General features: G+C 41.3%; 1 protein-coding gene across 1 annotated transcript in view; it reads right to left on the minus strand.

Annotated features, from left to right (window-relative positions):
* The window catches only part of VSIG1 (V-set and immunoglobulin domain containing 1), a 32338-nt gene extending 20788 nt beyond the window's left edge, over positions 1–11550 (minus strand). Inside the window, exons 1-2 of the mRNA XM_078854221.1 lie at positions 11502–11550; positions 6575–6840 (exon numbers count right to left, since the gene is read on the minus strand). Of these exons, the coding sequence (XP_078710347.1) occupies positions 6575–6840; positions 11502–11550 (315 nt within the window). The remainder of the gene's footprint in view (positions 1–6574; positions 6841–11501) is intronic.
* Positions 11551–20203: the final 8653 nt, after the last annotated feature.

A 20203-nucleotide genomic window follows, 5' to 3' on the forward strand; every position in this document is an offset into this window, starting at 1 on the left:
CTGATCTTCGTCCCCCCAGTGTCAATCAGAGGTAACTCCACTGGCTTGGATGAAATTGGTTATGGTGGTGTCAATATAGAATAATTCCATTGCCAGCAGTGGCATTATCCCAGAATGACACTGTTGCAACTCAGATCCCAATCCGACCCTATCCCTCATAATTAGAAACTGTTTTGTTTCCACTTTGCAGAGAACAGTCCAGTGGTGCCAACTCAGTGATCTAAGTCCTATGTACATGACAACAAAATCTGCATTTGATAAATCCAATTTTAAAATCAGGCTTGGCCCGAGAGAAGTTTTCTTATAATATGGAGAGGGCCTAATTAGTAAGCTGCCTACAGAGCTATGCAAGAGACATTGGTCTGATTTCCTGGTGGTTGTGTCTCATTCCCTGAACTGGAACTGACCGTAATGTGGAGGCAGCATTATTAGCCCCTCAGGGAGTGTTTCTTATAACTCAGCAAAGAGCCCACCAGGCTGCAAACAGGCTATACAATGAGTGCTGTCAGTCTCCATCTGTTGGAGACTGATGATGGGGTCTTGGGAGGACGAGATATTACCACCCCTGCTACCACTCTGGGGTCGGGGGAAGGATATTCTTGCTCTCAGTGGTTTGTGTGAAGCCTTTAGAGGAGTCAGAGCCTAGTCCAGTGCCCTGAACCAAAATCTCTCCTCCCCAACTATTGCACAGTAGGTTGTGCACCAATTAGTTGTCTCCTTTGCCCCCAGAGTGGCTCTGTTTTAGCGGTGGTGTTTGTTCATAGTAGGGATGCAGGAAGCATTTTGTTATCTTTCAGGATGAAAGCTGATACAGAAAATAAATGTAAAATATTATTAATTTCACCTATTATTAAAATTCTTTCCCTTCTGGTCCTTTAGCCCTGTCTTTACAAAGACAGTGATGTCACCACTTGCAAATAGTCAAGCTTAATTTTGTAAAAAATGAAAACTCTGCTACTACATATAGTATAACATGCAATGTAATGGCAAGTGTCAAATTCATTTCCATCACTCTCCTAATATTTTAACTTAAACTTGCTATCAACAACAGTATTGTACTGGTTACAGCACACAATCTCTTTTGTAATTCCACCTTTCACATATTTAATCTGGTTTGGGGGCATTACTGTAGACTTTAAGAATAGGTCCATATAGACTTTGGAGTCAAGAGATTTCAGCCCTGATCCTGCAATTGGCTTCATGTGGCAGAATCCAGTCTGCCTGTGCAGAGCCAATTACAGCGTCCAGACATTGGGTTCCCCTCCTCTAAACATTATGCAAATGCTTAATGTTGAAGTCAATGAGGCTACACACAGGGTTTGTAAAGTTAAACATGTGTGTAAGTCTTTGCAGGATTGGGGCTCTGGTTTGCACACCTGCTGTGTTGCTGACAAGATGTGTGACTTGGGGTCAGTCAGTTAATTACTCTAGCCCAGATCCTGAAAGGTATTTAGGTACCTAACTCCCATTCCCTCCCCTGGAAACCACTATCAAAGTGCAGAATATTGTCATTGCGCAGCCATGGTGATCGGGGAAAACAGAGAGAAAAACAGGTAAAGAATCATTGATATCACACTGTTAATTTGATATTTACAATGTTTGGTTGAAATAGGGGAACCTATCACATTTATATTATCAGAACAAAAACCAACATCTCATTTCTATTCATGCATATTGCACTCAATGGTGTAACACACTACATAAGAGATAAGAAACTTCTTAGGATAAGAACAGGGTGAGGCTTTATATTTTGCAGTGGCCTACTTAGCAAAGGAGAACCAGATTCACACTTTATATAGCTGCTTTTGCTATGAAATACTCATTGCTAACACCTGTTATTCCACAGCTTGCTGCACCCCTACTCATAGCATTGTCTGTGTGCAGCCTGCTTGTGGTATTTCATCTTCTCCTGTTTAACTGCCTTTGCTTTTAACTCTCTAGCACCTGTGGCCAGCATTGCATATGGCTGGCGATGCAGAACAGGATATGAAAACACCAGAACAAATAGCAAAAGAAGCCTTGCAACTGCACAATGGGAGCTAAAAGATCATTCTGAATATACTCTGTGAAACAGCAGCACTATGTACCCCGATGCCAGGTATAATGGCTATATAGCCTTACAAGACTTACACCTTAAATTAACATTGGCAGCACTCCTGATCCTACTCTTACTGATTTCATTAGGAGTAGTGTCAGACCCAGCCTTACAGTTTAAAAAGTTACCATGATGTTCTACAGTAAAGCCCTAAACACTCCACTATCCTTGTAGCTGTAGTATTTGGACCATTGCTGTAAAATACTGTGACTTTTCTAAAATGAGAGCAGCTATGGCTCATTGCTGTATCATGTTAGGCCTTTAAGACAAGGCAACCCTAAATGATCCCTTATGTACTTGAAACATTGATCTTGTTTAATGACACAAATTTGCCTTCATTAATCCTGAAGTTCCATAGAATTTGCTCTATTACTCACTGCTACTGTGGAAACAATGGGCCAGCTGTAAATCAGCATTGTTCCATTGAAATCAACAGAATTATGTTGATTTACACCTGGTGAGGATAATGTCTCTGCATATGTTATATATTTCAGGCAAAAGGTGCTTATACTTACTCATACAAGTAGACCTGCCACATGAGTAAGTGGAGTGGTATTTGGTTCCCCCTTACCATATCTAACATTTGCTAACACATCAGAGATCGTTAAAATTACAACTGTATGGGGAAAGGTAAATATTTCCTACAGATGCTTTTGAAAAAAAAGGGGGGGGGGAATTTTTGCAAAAATGTTCTGGCTTTTTTAAAATATGAAAACGGGCGGGGGGAATCCAGGCTATGTGTTGTGTTTGTTGGTTAGTTTTTGTTGGGTGTTGCAAAATGATAAACTTTGAATGAAAAATTTTTCCACAAAAATTTTCATTCGGGGGACAAGAGGCCATTTTAAATGCAAAAAAAAAAAAAAATTTTGAGGGGAAATTTTTTTACTTAAAATCTGACAAAATTGGTCAATTTTGTGATTGTTCTAATGCATAGCACAAGCTACAATACTGGTATATTTAATGTACTCTTGTATTGTACCATTCTACTGTATGTATGTTATGGTAACTTTTGCCAATTGGTTAATCTAGACAAAAGAGTGTGTCACAGATATAGTTTAGCACTATAGAATTTTGAACATAAGCTAAATTACCCAAATTGTCCCACTTAGCCTGTGCCATTTATATATGCTGGTTATAAACCCTGCAAACACACACCTGACACATCACTGCAATGGATTCATTTTCTAACGGTAACAGATGATGAGGATAAAAATATGTGAACATTTAATTTAAGATACATGCACAGTTCAGGAAAGATTGAAAAACCAATTGCATCTTAAAATGTGTAGTGTAAAGAGTTTATTTAAAAGGATATATATGCCAAATAGTTCTGTGAAAATCCACTGGCTTTAGTCAGGGTCCTTTCTTCCTTCCCCTATTACTTGCATTTGCATGATGAATTTTATATTATATTTGTTTAAAACTGTAAGGTATTACAGCGCTATTGTGAGGGGCCCCAGCGAAATAATCCAAGGTTAAACAAACAGTTAAAAGCATTTAAAAAAAAGAGTAAGATCCCAATCCTACATTAATGGCACATACACATGCTTTTCTTTAAGCACATGAGTAGGATCACTGAAGTCAGTGGCAGTCTGCATGTGTTTGCAGGATTGTGCCTAATGCCCTAATTGGACTACCATGGAAGCACAAGGATGTTTTGCCTCTAAACTCTGGCCTTTCTAGATTCCACTCTAGGTAACAAAACTGCACGTCCTCCATTACAAATGTGTGGGGGGGGTTGGTATGACATGAAAATGAATTTACTATGTATTTGGTTTCTTATAGGAGGAAAGTCAGATGCAATTTTCCTCACTCGTGTTTCATGCAGCCCTCCTGGTGGGCATAAAGCTTCCATGGGAGTGCCAAGTGTGTAAGAGCAGATGAAGCCTGAAGGGGGCTTGATCTTTGTGGTTCCTTGGGCATTTAGGGTCTTAGTCACTTTGTTGTTGTTGTCAGCTCCGAACATTCACAACATCTTATGATTAGAAACCTCAGGTGCTGTTTTCTCCCCACCAGTTCCATTCTACACATGGTTCCAAATGCCTGAATCCCTTGAAAGGTTCTGATCAGCCCTAAGCCCAAAGCTGTTACTTAGAATTTCAATTTATTCATTTTTCTTAGTTTCAACCAGAAAACATATTTTATTTGTTGGTTTTGTGCATTAATAATTTAATGGAACTAAAATACAGATTGTGGTTTCTAAGCAAATCTAAAAGGATGTTTTTGAATTCTACTAGAGTGCTGTGCTTGCTGTCTGAATGTGAGACTAACATTTTAATAGAATACACTGGACTATTACAGTACGATATTACACAGGGCTGCAATGCACACAACTTGCGTTTGCAAATGGAGCATGATCCTACAACCATTACAGGAGCAACCTTTATTCATGCAAATAGTCTTAACGAGGACAGGATTACTGGTATGAGCAATGTTTACTCACACAATTAGTCACTCTTAGAGTTCATATAGTCTGGTAATGTACTGTATATACATCTTGATAGAGTAAGGAATGCAGGGTTGGGCCATAATTTATATTTCTCACTGATATATTTGCTATCAAATTATTATTAACTGCTATAGTATGGCAGATAGCAGTTTAATATAAAAATAAGAGAACTATTTCTTTCAAGCCTATATATTCTTCTTCTTCTTTAATGCTAGTGATGTGCTAGATTCTGTACAATCCACAAAATACAGACAGTTCCTGCCTCAGAGAGTTTATGATCCAAGTACTATTTGTGGATCTACCAGTGCTGGTGTACCTCCTGCATATCACTTAAAGTATACAACAGTTAAACTGATCAACAACAACAATATTACTGGTCTGTATTAAATCAGTCAATCTGTTTAAATCAACTCTCAGTTATAACACCCAAGCAAGAACTCTGAATTTCTGGAACAAAACTGTTAGTGAAATTGTGCAAGACAAAGGGACTAGGTATCTAGTGGCCATGACAAGGCACCAGAGCTGGGTATTTCATGGGCACAGAAAGAATGAATTGACACATTTAGTCACCATTTCTTTGTATAGAGAAAAGGCTGCTGCAGATTGGTTCAGTCTTGCAAGGTGCTGAGCACAGGGAATTCTCCCTGAAGTTAGAGGGAACTGAGGGCACTCAGGAACACAGAGGACCAGGCCTGCACGTAACCATGAAGCAGGAAACACTGATCTAAGAGTTACTGTGACATATGCAGATTACGTTCAGAAGTCTCATGATGGCCACAAAATACCTGCTACCACAGCCTTGTATTTTACAGTTGGGGGAAGGGAGGTGTAGAATGGATTAGGTTTTACTACAAAGAAGATGGAGTAACTGACCTCTTGAGAAGGCCAGGGAAGCAGTAGAAGCATGGATAGAAATTTGTCCGGACCCATCATTAGCCACTCAAACAATCTGCAAGGTCATCTGCTAGAGCCACAGAGGAGAGCAACCAGGCATGGTCCAGGGTGTCATCTGTTTGTTCAAGTGTGTGTGTGTGCCTTGACCTGAGAATGGTCTCTGTGCTGCTACCAAAGGCTGCTGTGCACCCTTTCCCCAGCTGCACCATGATTGTGGCTGGATCTGTGCCCTCACCACAAAACATTTCATGCTAAGATGCAGGGAGCCCCATGGCACTCAGAGATTGGAGAACCAATGCACTGGCTCCCCACATCCTGTTCCCCCTCCACCTCATTGGTTCCACTGCCTGTCAGGTTTCATGTGCCTACCGACAAGGGGTAGGTGTAATTTGCTTCTAACCCTGGTAGGTATGATGTTTAGATGATCTGGTGATCCCTGCATATTGCTGCTATGCAATATGAGACTATGTGTCTGCATATTGCTGCTCTTCTGATGCCTTTGTGCTGCTGGGAGGTACTTAACAGGGCTTTCATGCCAATGAAATTTTACTTAGTGGCTGATAAGATGTTTTCTGTCCTTTTGAAGGGAACAAACCTCTATTAGTATTCTCCCACTCTGTGCTGAAGTTAGCATATGCTGCCTTCCGGGTTACACTGAATAATATTATGAGGAAACTTTATAGTGACCTGGAGATACAAGTGCTGGGGGAAAGAGCTTTCATTATACCCTTAAAATGGGGAACACAGTATACATGACCCACTAGTTCTTTTCAATGTCTAGATCCTACCAATATCTTAAGAAAGCAGAATAACAACCTATGGCATTGAAAGCAACATCAGCCAGACAGAGAAGGAAGGATAGCCCAAGGGTTAGGATGTTAGCCTGAGACTCGGGAGACCTGGGTTGTTTCCTGCTCCACCGCAAATTTCCTGTGTGACCTTTGGCAAGTCAGTCTCTCTGTCCTCAGTTGCCATCTGTAAAATAGGGCTATTAGCACTTCCCTATTTCACAGGGGTGTTGAGTATAAACCATTAAAGATTCTCAGCTATTATGGCAATAGGGGCCATAGAAGGACCTTCGAGAGACAATACGTACAGCTGCATATATAAATTTTAAAAAACAAATCTCTCCTTACTGTTTGAGGTTGTTTCTCTTTGGCACTGTAAAAACTCCACTGAATGAAAAGTGAATCCACAGACCCGCTTGTTGTATAAGTGCAGAGAAGAGTGGCATTTCCACCAACACTGACATTCACCATGTTCTGGGGAGCTGTCACAGTCACGCTGCTGATGTGGCCTGCAGGGAATAAGCATGGTGAGGGGAGATCAGTCAGGGGCTGCTGCACGCTAAGAAACACTGCTTTGAGTTCTGTTGGACTGGTTCCCCCGCCCACCCCCTGCTCTGCAGGAGACCTGTGATAGCCCTCTTCACTCTGTTCAATAACTTTTTCCCTGGTGATCGGATGAGTGTTCTCGATTTAGTAGCTGGGGAGGGATGAAGATGAAATAGGACCCAGATCCACTAAAATTCCATGCCCTCTTTTAAAAGAAAAATAAATCTAAGTTTCCCAGGCCTGGTCAACACTACACAGTTACATTCTTTCCCAGCTGAGTGCTCACTGCTGCCTGGAACGTGAACTCTTATCTCCCAGCCAGCTCATTCAATCAGAGGTGCTGGAACAATCTTGATAGTGGGGGTGCTGAGAGCCATTGAACTGTAAACACTGTATATAATAGAAACCTTCTCAAGCCAGAGGGTGCAGCAGCACCCCCTCCCCCAACCCCCGCACTGCTAGTTCCAGCACCTGTGCAATCTGTTTTTCCAGCTCTCCCTTGCTTCCTTGCACTTCTTCCTCACAACCACCATCAGAGCTCCTTGCTCTTCCTCACCCAAGTGGTACCACCCAGCACCGTCAACCCCAGACAATATGTATTTGTCCCCAAGGGTCAGATAGGCCAGTCCCAAGTCTCACTGGCTGCTGCACCTGGTTCCTCTAAACTGTGGAGCCTAGATTCCTAGAATCCAAGCATCCTTTCTCAGTTCTTCTCCTCTAATAGCTTAGCTTCTTGATGTGCTTCTCAAGGCTCTGGTGCACATCTATGTATTTGTGCTGTTCCCAAATGGAAGCTGGGGGCAATGGTGGCAAGAGCTAATTAGGTGCTTTAAAAATGTAAAAAGCCCTAAGTATTATTTACCACTAGCAGGGGTCAGCAACCTTTCAGAAGGGGTGTGCCGAGTCTTCATTTATTCACTCTAACTTAAGGTTTCGCATGCCAGTAATACATTTTAACGTTTTTAGAAGGTCTCTTTCTATAAGTCTATAATATATAACTAAACTATCATTGTATGTAAAGTAAATAAGGCTTTTAAAATGTTTAAGAAGCTTCATCTAAAATTAAATTAAAATGCAGAGCCCCCCGGACCGGTAGTCGGGCCCTGGGCAGTGAGAGTGCCGCTGAAAATCAGCTCATGTGCCGATTTTGGCACGCATGCCATAGGTTGCCTACCCCGTTCTAGAGCATAGGGTGAGCTGATATATTGTGTTATAGTGAGACTAGGATTTATTTTTATGGTCACGTTATCATCTTTGGAATTGTTTTCCCCTTCTGGGGTAAAGGAAATTCTGTAAAACTGATCAACCTACATACCACATGAAACAGATGGAGTTGAGATCAAAAATAAATATTTAATATATAGTACACCATTAAAGGTGTCTATTGCAATTTAAAATAAGTGTCTGTTTGAACACAATTCTTTGCATACTTTCCTGTAATTCTGACAATAATTCTTGCCTGTATAATTGATACATTACTGGTGTGCAATAGGTATGATAAGCTTGGCAAAATTTGATTTTTTTAAAAAATAAGTATTATAATTAAACCAGATGTTTATTTAGAAGCATTATTTTCTATTTTTATCAATTCCACGGTTGTGGGGAAATTATAGGGAGGTCAGACAATAATTATGTAATGCCAGTAGATGTTGAGATTCAAAATAAGTTCTCAAGCAGCATTTTTCTTTCTTTACCTCTCTGTAAATTTCAATTAGTATAGAGGGAAATATTTTTTTCATTGGTTTGTGCATGTATGGGTGAAATTGACATTTACCAACATTTACAAATAAAAATCTAATCCTTCAAACCTTAAGTAGGATCATATATTTCTTATGCACCTATTTATCACACTGAAGTTAATCAGAGTTGGAAAGGAATGTGGAATTGGTCCCTAAAGGTTAGACAAGGCAACAAGCTAATGTGAATTTCATCTGTCAATCAAAAAGAAATCATTAAAGTAAAGCAGTCTGGACTTCAGCAGAATGGGGTTTTTGTTATACTGTTGAATCCAATTTTCAAACTACAGCTTTAGGATTCTGATGGTGCATCTGTCCATTCTTAAAATGTTCCACATTGAAGAAAAATGTAAGGTTCCTGTATTTTCCTATGTGAGAATTAGGTGTGAAAACTTTGCATTGAGAAAATAATGCTCCCGATGGGCTTGTTCCACTTACAATTGATCGAGATACCAGGTACAAAATATTCTTATTTTGAAGGAATATTTGTGCATTTTTTCTTAGGGGGCTGTTACCAATTTTTAAACAGAACTCCATCCTCACTAACATCAATAGGGTATTCTGCTCAAATAATCCATAGTATGATACGATCTATAGTGTGAAAAGAAATACCATAGATTCTGATATATTTTAATTATTAAATATTCTTTCTTTATCAGCCACTGCAATGAGTGAAAATATTTTATAAATGGATTCTAAGCTCTTCAAGGCAGGGACCTTCCTGTCTTCCTATGTGTTTTTACAGCACTGTTCTCACTGAGAGAACAGCACTGTTCTCACCCAGTCACAATCCTGACTGGGGCCTCTCTATGAGCATAAAATAAATATTAAATAATACTACCACTCTAGGTTTTTGTGTTAAGCTATCCTCTTTGGTATTAACCCTTAGAGCTGGCTGGAGGAGGACAACTTTCAATGTTTTAAAATTGGTTTTCGTTTTACATGAGAACAAAACCAAAATCTTTCAAACATTTTCACGAAACAGCCTTGTGTCAAAATGTCTGGGTTCCAATTGAAAAGGTCAGGTGTTGGATCTCTCTCTCTCTGTCTCTGTGGTCAGAAGGGCCCAGAGAGCACTGGACCTCAGAAACCTTCCTGTCCTATCCATTGCTGAAATCGATACATCGCCGCACAATGTTTTGGCTGCGACGAATTACCGTATTTCAATGAAAATACATTTAGCTGGAAATATTCCAACCTGCCCTATTAACCACCATCCTGCCAGCATTTCTCATCCAGTGCTGGCAGGATCCTAGCCAGTGCTGGTAGCAAGCTAGTGCTCACTATTGTGTTTGTAGGACTGGACCCAAAGAGCCTGATCCAGCAACACCGAAGTCAATGGGAGCTTTGCCATTAACTTCAGTAGGTGCAGGATCAATCCCATAGCCCTTGCTCATGCAGGTAGTCAATGAGACAAACTGTGAGTAAGTTTATGTGCTTGATCTTGCAAGCCTTTCCTTACAAGTATTTAATCTGTTTATATGCTCTATGGCATAACTATGAGAGAGTTGCTTGCTACAGAAAAAGTTAATATATAGTTTTTAATGGTAACAAAATAAATTAAGCGGGAAACCAAACACTCTGCTAGACTCTAAAAAATTGTGGATGCAACAGAGACTCCGATTGTATGTCTCATTACAACAATCTGTAACCCACTAAGGCAAGTATACACTACGGAGCTTACAGCGTAGCTGCTCTGTGCCGGCGGGAGAGATTCTCCCACTGATACAGAGCTGTCCATACCGGCACTTCTGTCATTTTTTTCACACCCCTGAGCAACATAAGTTATACCCACAAAAGTGGAAGTACAGACATGGCCTCACTCTCCTTTTGTCCTATGACTACAGAGGTATTAATTGCCCACTTCATTCTGAATGGGTTTTTGCAACATGAATTAATTCCTTATGCTTAACAATCTGTTCCATCTTGTATTTAGCTGTGACACTCTGATTACCTTTCCCAGACCTGAAGAAGAGCTCTGTGGAGCTCAGCGCTTGTCTCTTTCACCGACAGAAGTTGGCCCCCCTAAAAAAGATATTACCTCACCCACCTGATCTCTAACAAACTAAATGTAATTTGGTATCTTGACGTTGGCAATTGCAGAGGCCTGCACTGCTGATGTACTCAGTCTGAGTTTCCATACTGAACATCTGCACCATTTGAAACCTAAATCTGTAGTTTTAAAATTTAAACCAAATAGTTTCACTAACACCTCTGCTAACACTGAGTTACTTAACACTTGTAACGTAACTAGCTATGCTTAGAGGAAAAATAGACTTGTGTATAATAAACAACAGTCAGGAGTAACTGCTTAAATTGTTCATGTGACCTCCAGAAGAAATAATAACATCTCTAAGTCTTTATCTTGCAAGGTGTATCTGTGGTGTGGTGAGCACCCTCAACTTCCATTTTCTTCAGTAGCAGTTGAGGGTACTTGGGAGCACACAGGATCAAGCTTTTAATGTCTATTTCTACATGTCTTAAAAATAATGCTCAGTGTAACTAAACTTCCTTTAAGCATTAATAATGTATAAGCCTTAATATACCATATAAATCCCAGATTTCACAAAGATTTGCATCCATATTTAACTTTAAGCATAGGAGTAGACCCAATAAAGTCCAAAGGATTATTCACATGCCTAAAGTGAAACGTGGGCCCAACGTCGCCAAGTCATTATTTCCCAAGGATATAGCCCATAGAAACAAGACGAGCATGAACAAATCTAATTTTGAGATGTCTGGAAAACACTAAAGCTTACTCTTGCCTTCTTCTCAATTTACAGCAACAAAGCATTAATGTAAAGTAGGCAATGCTAAAATAGTATCCTACGACAAAATACTAAATCACTATTCTGTCTGTTACGATTCCACAAGATATTTTCTTTGGATCATCTCCACAGTTTTCATTCCAGCTAGAAGTAAATCTCTGATGTACTCCTACTTTGCTGGCAAAGCTCACCTGCTATTTTATTTATGTCCTTTGTTTTTCTCACCTGAAAGGGCTGCTATAATAGCAACTATCTTCAGCATTGTTGCAAACATCTTCGCGAAGTCTGGAGAGAAAAGAACCCAGATGCTGCTGCTTACATGGACTAAAACTCAACTGATTTTTTTTAAGTGGGTTTTTTTGTTTCCCTTATCAGCAGCGTATCAACGTGTCAACAGGCTTTTTCGTTTTCCTCCTTTAACATCTATAGACCTTTCTCTGAGTAGTTTGTGACTGTTCAGTTGAAACCATTTCATGGGGCGTGTGCACCTGAGACACTTGTTAATAATAAACCCTAGAATTCCGCAAATCACAGAGGGCTAGGTTCTACCACCATTATTCATGCCAAGGCAGTCGTTGGCTTCACAAGTACTCCCAGTGACTCCAGGAGGAGTCCTTGTAAAGCACTACTCAGCATGAGTCCAGATAGCAGAATCTAGCCCCTGGTGAATAAGGGTGACAGAATTTAAGAAAAAATTCTATGATTTGTTTTGAAAAATGGATACTGTGGCAATAATGCTTTGAGTATGTTTGAAAAATGGAAACACGTAGTTATATAGAAATGCTACACTGTGCTCTCATGCATAATTCTGCTTTGAAACATCTATAGGGAGACCATACAAGAGACAACAGCCTAAAATAAAATTAAAAGAGCCTGTTGTTTTTTTTAAATAATGGAATATAATCAATTTTGATCCATGTACTTGGATGGTGCTAACAAATTTGATAAGAAAATTGCACTATGACTTTGTTTAGTTACAAAGAGTTAACAAAATTATCAGCATCATCAAGGTAAATCCCAAAGGGACGTAGCCTCCTTGCAGATCAAGCTCTCCATCTAGGTCCCTAAGAGAGTCTGGCTGGATATTCAATCTATATCCACCACCTACAGAGCTTAGTAGAAAAAGCAGGATAGTCCAGTGAACAGAGTTTAGGACTTGATGACCTGGGTTCTGTTTCTGGCTCTGCTGGTGACTTTGGGCAAGTCATTTAATGTCCCAGTGACTCAGTTTCCCCACATGTAATAATGGGGCTATCCATACTCACCCCTCTTTGTAAAACACTGCGTTCTGTGGTGGCAAAGTTCTATAAGAGCACTGAGTGTTCTATTCATGATAATGATTCACAGGATCAGGGGCCTGATCCTGCTGGGGGCTGACCACCTCCTGGGAGTCAGTGAAATTCATGAGGAGCTGTGGGTGCTCAAACTCTTGCAGGACCTGGCTCTCCATTCTTTATTCCATCCACTTCGGTTGATAATGATTCAGAATCACAAGTTGCAATGATTAGAGTTGTTTCCACTTAAGCAACATTGTATATTTAGGTGGATGCATGACAGAGGGCAGTGCTGCCTTTCTCCTATGCATAAGGCCACATGTATAGATGGGGTACTGGAAGCGGGCATGAACCAAACCCCAAGACTCAAGCTCCTCCCCAAAACTTTGTGAATACATGGCTCTGGGGGCATGCTTGGTAATCTATGCCTATCACTACAGATGATCAAATTTGATAGACAATTGATCTGACCAAGTTAGATGAATTCTATTCTATGTTCCAATATTTCTGTGGCTGAAAAATGCCTGAATATTCCTCCCCACACACACACACACATTTTTGCTCTGTCTTTGGGTATGCTCTGGACAAATGTCAGGATTTGATATTATTCTTGTATGGACCATTTCTATAAGTACTGGATAAAGTGTTCGTTTTTCCTAGTTAGTGCTCCTCATAACGTTCCTACAGGGTAGCAATATTTTCCCCATTTTATCCCTGGAACAGTGACTTGATCACAGATGACCTAGAGGGGCAGCTGTAGATTCTGGGATTCAAATCCCAGCCCAAGTCCCTCCCAAAATATAAAAGGGTTCAGGTTCAAGATATTGGCCCATTCCTAAGTACCTGTTGACTTTCATAGGATCTGCCAGTGCATACTTTAGGCAGAATACACGCTAAGGACTGAGCCTATGCTATTGTTGCTGGTACCTGTTCACAGCAGCAGACATCCTGACAAAGGATCTTACATGACCACCTAGTTATAATCTGTGGTATAAGGTAATAGCTCACCTTATCTGATCATTCTCATTATAGTGTGTATGGTAACACCCATTGTTTCACGTTCTCTGTGTATATAAAATCGTCCTACTGTATTTTCCACTGCATGCATCCGATGAAGTGAGCTGTAGCCCAAGAAAGCTTATGCCCAAATAAATTTGTTAGTCTCTAAGGTGCCACAAGTACTCCTTTCTTTATTTCAGTAGTTTAACAGGTGGAAGTATTTCCTTGTGCATTCCAAGCCCTGATGTAGCCAGGCAAGTTTTATGCAAGTAGCAACAGATATCGGCAAAATATGGTGTGTGTGGGGGGGTGTCCTCTTTTAGATTATACTTAAGATCCAGAGAAAGCCAATTATCTTGTAGTAGCTAAAAAGGGATGATAAACACAAGGTTATTCTGTGAAAGGATTCAAGCCTAATGCATGGTTCAAAATGGTTACCAGACAGATAATGAGTGATGGGAAGAGATAAAGCTCTAATCTCTCCAAACTCACAAGTAGCAGGGACACATTTCTATGGGGCTGCATTCCAAGCAGATTTCACTTATTTATTTTGATAAATAACAATGATAAATGCCCAGTCAGGCCTTTGAGCTCTCCCAACAATTGCAATTCACACTCATTAAAATACAATGGAAGATGATAACAGAGGGCTCATCAATAATCAAAGGACCCTCACTTTTACCTCCTAGTCACTCGTTTCCCCAAATCTCAAGAGAAAATTTTGCTTTGCAGTGTGTCCAGAAGGTTAATAGACCTAATGGACCAGAGAAAGAAGCGCATTCCAAAGTCAAGGGACATTTATTGAGAACACACTATAACCTGCTCTCCCTTATTTAAACCAAGGGAACTCCAGCTCATGTACCTCCAGTGATCAGAACCATGGTAGTATGACATAGGGTGAGAGATGGGCCCTCAAATAACTAGACCTCAAGCCATTTAGGCCTGAGGTCCACTGGGGAGCTCATAGGCAGCTAGTGTAGATTGCAAAGGCCTAGAGTTATGTGCTGTTTCTGCACAACCCTGTATCACAAGTCCGTTGTCACATTCTGGATCAGATTCAGCTTCTGAATGGTCAGAACATATAGCCCCATTACAGCAGCCCAGACTCCAGATGACAAAGGCAAGAACAGTGTTAGCAAGGTTACTAAAGAAGTAGCTGCACTCAGCTTGCCAGGCACAGATGGGGAAATGCCTTCTCGGCCACAGCTGCTACCTGAGCATCCAGTAGCAGCCTTGGACCTAAGACACCTAAACTACAAACTTTGTTCATAGGTGGCAGCTGAAGGGTGGGAAGATGCTTTTCCTTAACCCCGGGTGAATCCTGTCCACCAGGGGGCACCCATTTACCCACTGTGTGGGATTTACACATGAGCTCTTTTAGTCAATTGATATGATATTGCTTTAATACACTCTTTGATGTATCAACATCAAAACCAAATCCTCGTCAAAAATCTCACAATTAGCTCCACCATGATGATCCAGTGTTCTTCTGTATATGAACACAAAATCACTGCAGAGCACCCAAATCTGCCCTGTCATCATCTACAGTTGTTCCTCTTCTCTTATACCAGTTGTGAAAAGAATTAGTATGGATGCTGAAGTTATTTGCTTTAGGGATTTTCCCCACCCCTCCCATCTCCATCAGATTTTCAGCAATGAAAATAGCGCTACCAGAGTGGCACGGTGAATCATGTCCTCTTTATCAATCTCATAATATTAAGATCATTTTGACATATGCTCAGGTGGCCCCTGCAGAAGTGTAAGTTTGCAATGATATATTTATCTACTGCAGCTTTTCCAGGGGACACAGAATTCTCTTGGATTTTGCAGTTATCAATCAGGGAAAGGGTAATTTTCTTTGCCAGCTTCCCCCCAATCTGATGTTTACATTCACCCCACCAACCATTCAGCCTGCTGGAGGTCTGCTTGGTTTTTAACTTTGCCTTCTGTTTCTAGGTTTGCATAGAATAGCTTTTCAGGTACAACTCCATGTTACAGCTCTGGTACTTTAACTGTCATCTGAAGATGAGACATTGTCATTGTGGGAGGTGATTGTAGGCTCCACTGTTTTTCTTTGAGGAAAAGGTTGGTTTCATTTTGTTTTGTATCTGGCTTGATTAGCTGCGCCTTCACAGTTAGATCAGCAAACAAGCTGAAAGTTCGCAATCTGCCCCTTTTACCTGGTTTGGAGGAAGAGAACGTATCCTTGACTTTGAAGGAGGAGGGTACATTATATCTCAGAATAAGCAAATTTTTCCTTGACTTTACTTGCCAATAAGGGCATATCTGGATTTATATGAGCAGTAATAATTTGCACTTCAACTGCCCTTTTAATCCAAACAGCTCAAAGTGCTTTGCAACCTTTAATGAGGTAAGCCTCGCATCCTATCTGTAAAGTGGACAAAAGATACCTACACTTCTCACACCACTCAACAGCAGCCACCTCTCAGGTGAAACATGGTGATTAACAGCACACAGTAACAGTCTGTGAGAGGAAGTGAAGAAGAATGGTATATCCAACTGAAAGTGCAGGGAGAATTTAAAGACCAAAATGTTATTACCTCAAGCTAGAATTTGGGCAGAACACTGAAGTCAACACTAAAATTACAGTGGAATCTTGAATAACATTTTACATTTCAGCAGGATTTCAAATATGTCTCAGGGAAAAGATGCTACCTTCGGCATTGCAGTGCCCCTGAGTATCATGTTGGGCCATTGGTTCAGCACTGACTCATCTATTGAATTGCCCACACCATCTTCGGTGCTCCTTGGTGAACCTTGCTCCAAGAAAGCACTGTCCCATCCCTGCTTAAGTTATGAGATTTGGCTGGAATGCATCACCAGGTGACAGGGCTGCTCATGATATTGTGAGGGTTATCCTTTGGGATAACATTAATAACTGGGGCGGGGGAGGAAATGGAAGAGAGGCCTGGGTAAACGTATTCATAAATACACTGCATGCCCCCCAGCACACCAATCAGCTGGTGGTGGCAGCTTTCATGTAGTTTTCAGTAGCAGTCTCTGGAAGGCAATATTGCAAGACATGGCACTGGTGTCCGTGTTCAGACACTGCTCTGCCTTTCCCAGAAACCCCACTTCTGAGACGCTGGCTCAGTGCATTACAGAGAATGACATGAAGGAACCTACCAAGTTTGGGGGGAGCAAAGCTACACACACCCTACAGCCTGACAACACGATTGAACTCCTCTCTGGGAGGGTCTCATTTTCTGTTGGTGGACTAAACCAAGTGGAAAGGTAAAGAAAGCATGTCCTCTTAGAGACACTTCTGGTGAGTGAGTGTCATGTTGCAGCTTCTTGCCAGCAAGACTAAATATAAATCCATTGCAAGCCTTTTTCCTAAAGAAATTGCAAGCTGATGCTTGTCAATGGAAGTACAAAAAGATCACACAGGGCCCGATCCTGGGAGGTGCTGAGCATCTGCACCCTCCATTGACTTCAAGGAGAATTACAGGTATTTGGCACCCTCCAGGATCAGGCCCGTTTAGTTTCTAAAACTCTCTATTTTAGTGTATCCCACTGTATTGAAAGCATTTCAGACATTTGCATTATTAGTGGGTGATTTTTTTGATTAATTTACTAAAAAAATACATTTTAAACCAGGAATTTAGAGCCAGGGGAAGGGGGGGCATCTACATTCCACTGCAAGTCAGTGAGAGTGCGGCACCTCCCTGCCATTTGTGCCAATGAAAATCTTCCCATGACAGCCCTGGAAAACAAAGACTTTGATTTAGCTACAGAACAGGTACAGCGTGGGCAGCTCCAGGGTAGGGTGCTACCTTGCCAGTGTGTCTCAACCGTAGACTGGAGGAGTCACCTCTAGGGATGAAGGTGAGCTCTCTGTGGTGTTAAATGAAGAGGCTGAAACTGCTACCAAGGCAATTATAGATGACAATAAACCAGTTTGTTTAATATATTACACACGGGGCAGTGGAAAAGATATTACAACAAAGCAGAAGAAATAGCTTCAGTTATTACCCAATACACACACACACCCACCCACCCCCGGTTTAGGCCTGGTATTTATTTTGTTCTAGGATACAGAAAAAATGTACGTAATTATTAGTGATGGGCTGAAAACCTCAGAGAAAGGTTTGGGCCTTGATATAAACCTTCCCCAGCCCCTAGGGTTCAGGAAGTTCCAAGGACACTTTTTGAGTTGGAGCTAAAGGGTTGAAGTTGGATTCAGAAAGCCTAGGAGGGTTTGGACTTGGGGTTCTGGTTTGGGTCCCTCTCCAATACCGTAACTAACCACTGGTCAGCTAGAAGCTTCACAGCTGTCCCTTTGCTGCACACCACAGCCACATGGAATATTGTGGCAGAAGTGGGATCAAAGCCCAGATTCTCCAGCTCCAAAAGCACAGGCTCCCTGCCAATTAAACTAAAGGAGACGCTCCAGTCGATGTTAGCAGCATTCAGGCTGTGATATGCCAGTAAGAAATTCTTATTCCATAGAGTAGAAGCCAGGGCTACATGTACACACCAGCCCACACATCAAAATACATTGCAATGTGTTTCACGAATGAGGAGTTACATTATAAATATTAATCAAATGCAACAAGAATAAATGATAAAATATTGCATAGAACTAAATATTTTTCTGATCAATGCATTGTGACTTATCCTAGCTTGGTGCTGCCCACAATACATGGTTTGTATAACCGGATCATTTACTGATCATCAGTCTTTAGAGAGCTACCAGACGTTTAATCAGGTAACTCCAAACCATCTTGAGGTAAAGAACACTCTTGGCACCATGATATAAGACATTTTTTTAGACATCAGATGATGCTGTACAGTAGCAATCTGTCATGTGCATTTGAAAGGTCAACCTAATGATGGATTTAGGGGCTTAAAGAAATTCAATTTCTGCACTTGTATGAAACTTAATTAAATTCTTCTGTTCATCCACTGCAATCAGATACAATACTGAACTTGGGAACTCTGTGAAGCAAGAGTTTTTGTACTCTGTTTTTGGTGTCATAGAATCATAGAATATCCGGGTTGGAAGGGACCCCAGAAGGTCATCTAGTCCAACCCCCTGCTCAAAGCAGGACCGCTCCCCAGTTAAATCATCCCAGCCAGGGCTTTGTCAAGCCTGACCTTAAAAACCTCTAAGGAAGGAGATTCTACCACCTCCCTAGGTAACGCATTCCAGTGTTTCACCACCCTCTTAGTGAAAAAGTTTTTCCAAATATCCAATCTAAACCTCCCCCACTGCAACTTGAGACCATTACTCCTCGTTCTGTCATCTACTACCATTGAGAACAGTCTAGAGCCATCCTCTTTGGAACCCCCTTTCAGGTAGTTGAAAGCAGCTATCAAATCCCCCCTCATTCTTCTCTTCTGCAGGCTAAACAATCCCAGCTCCCTCAGCCTCTCCTCATAAGTCATGTGTTCCAGTCCCCTAATCATTTTTGTTGCCCTTCGCTGGACTCTCTCCAATTTCTCCACATCCTTCTTGAAGTGTGGGGCCCAAAACTGGACACAGTACTCCAGATGAGGCCTCACCAATGTGTCTTTGAAGAATAACTTATTTAGCATATTTCAGAAATACAAAGGGCTTAAAGTGCTGCAGAGCCTAGTCCAGCCAAACGTGGAGTTACTCAGGAAGTTTTATTAATTAGTCAAAGCCATGGCTTCATATAGAAATAACCAGCCTTGAAGTATCACGTAAGTGCTTGTCTGGGGGCTGGCTGGACGGCCTGCTACCTTCCCATGAGTATGTGGCAGTGGGTTTTGGTTTTTAACGAGTAACACTTGTGTTTGTAGAGTGTCTAAATGGGAATTATTTAAGAGTGGACCTTCCTGAGTGCGATTCAGTGTACATAGGTTTGAGTCACATAGTCTGTTAACATGCAGTTCCTGGTACTGGCCCTCTCCATTTTCCATCTTATCTTTAGATAAGAGTTACCACTCCACCCGCTTCAAACTGACTAGTCCTCATTGTTGAAAATGTCTACACTTATCTGAAGGAAAGCTGAGCCACTGGGGAAGCTACAGCCTCCATTTCATGGAAGAAAGATTTGAATATTCAAAAAAAAAAATAGAGGGAAGTTGCTTTGTACAGGGAGACATCTTTCTACTGTGATTCCCACAGATGTTGTTACAGTCTATTGCGTGAGAAGCACAATAGATCCTGGCAGGTTCTATCTGTCATCTTCACAAGAGACTCAACCAAAGAGGCTGGCTGGACTAGGAGACTGATAATAGGATATATGCCATTTCACTTCTAGGTTGCCTGTGTGAAACCAGCCCATGCTGGCCGTGGCCAAAAGTTCTTGGCCGTTGGATGGCCTGTGTGAAATGGGATTGATTTCTGCAGTTCAGTGTCTAGTAAACCTTCCCACATCACACAAGTCACCACCACCGTTGGCGCCGATTGGCAACTTTGTTGGCAGTCTCATCCACGTGTCCCTCATTGGTGGGGAAGTTGTGCTGCTGGCTGTGCTCTTCCTGTTCTGTGGGTAAACAGAGAACATCCTCCTCCAGGGGATAGAAAACTATCACCTTTCACAGGCACTGAATTCTCACAAAAATCAATGTGAAGAGAGGGGAAGAAAAAAAAATACCCAGTGAAGCTCCCTGCATGAGAGTCAGACAAAAGAGAAAAGGAGTACTTGTGGCACCTTAGAG

The sequence above is a fragment of the Lepidochelys kempii genome, chromosome 9, assembly GCF_965140285.1.
Source record: "Lepidochelys kempii isolate rLepKem1 chromosome 9, rLepKem1.hap1, whole genome shotgun sequence".
NCBI classification, from domain to species: Eukaryota; Metazoa; Chordata; order Testudines; family Cheloniidae; genus Lepidochelys; species Lepidochelys kempii.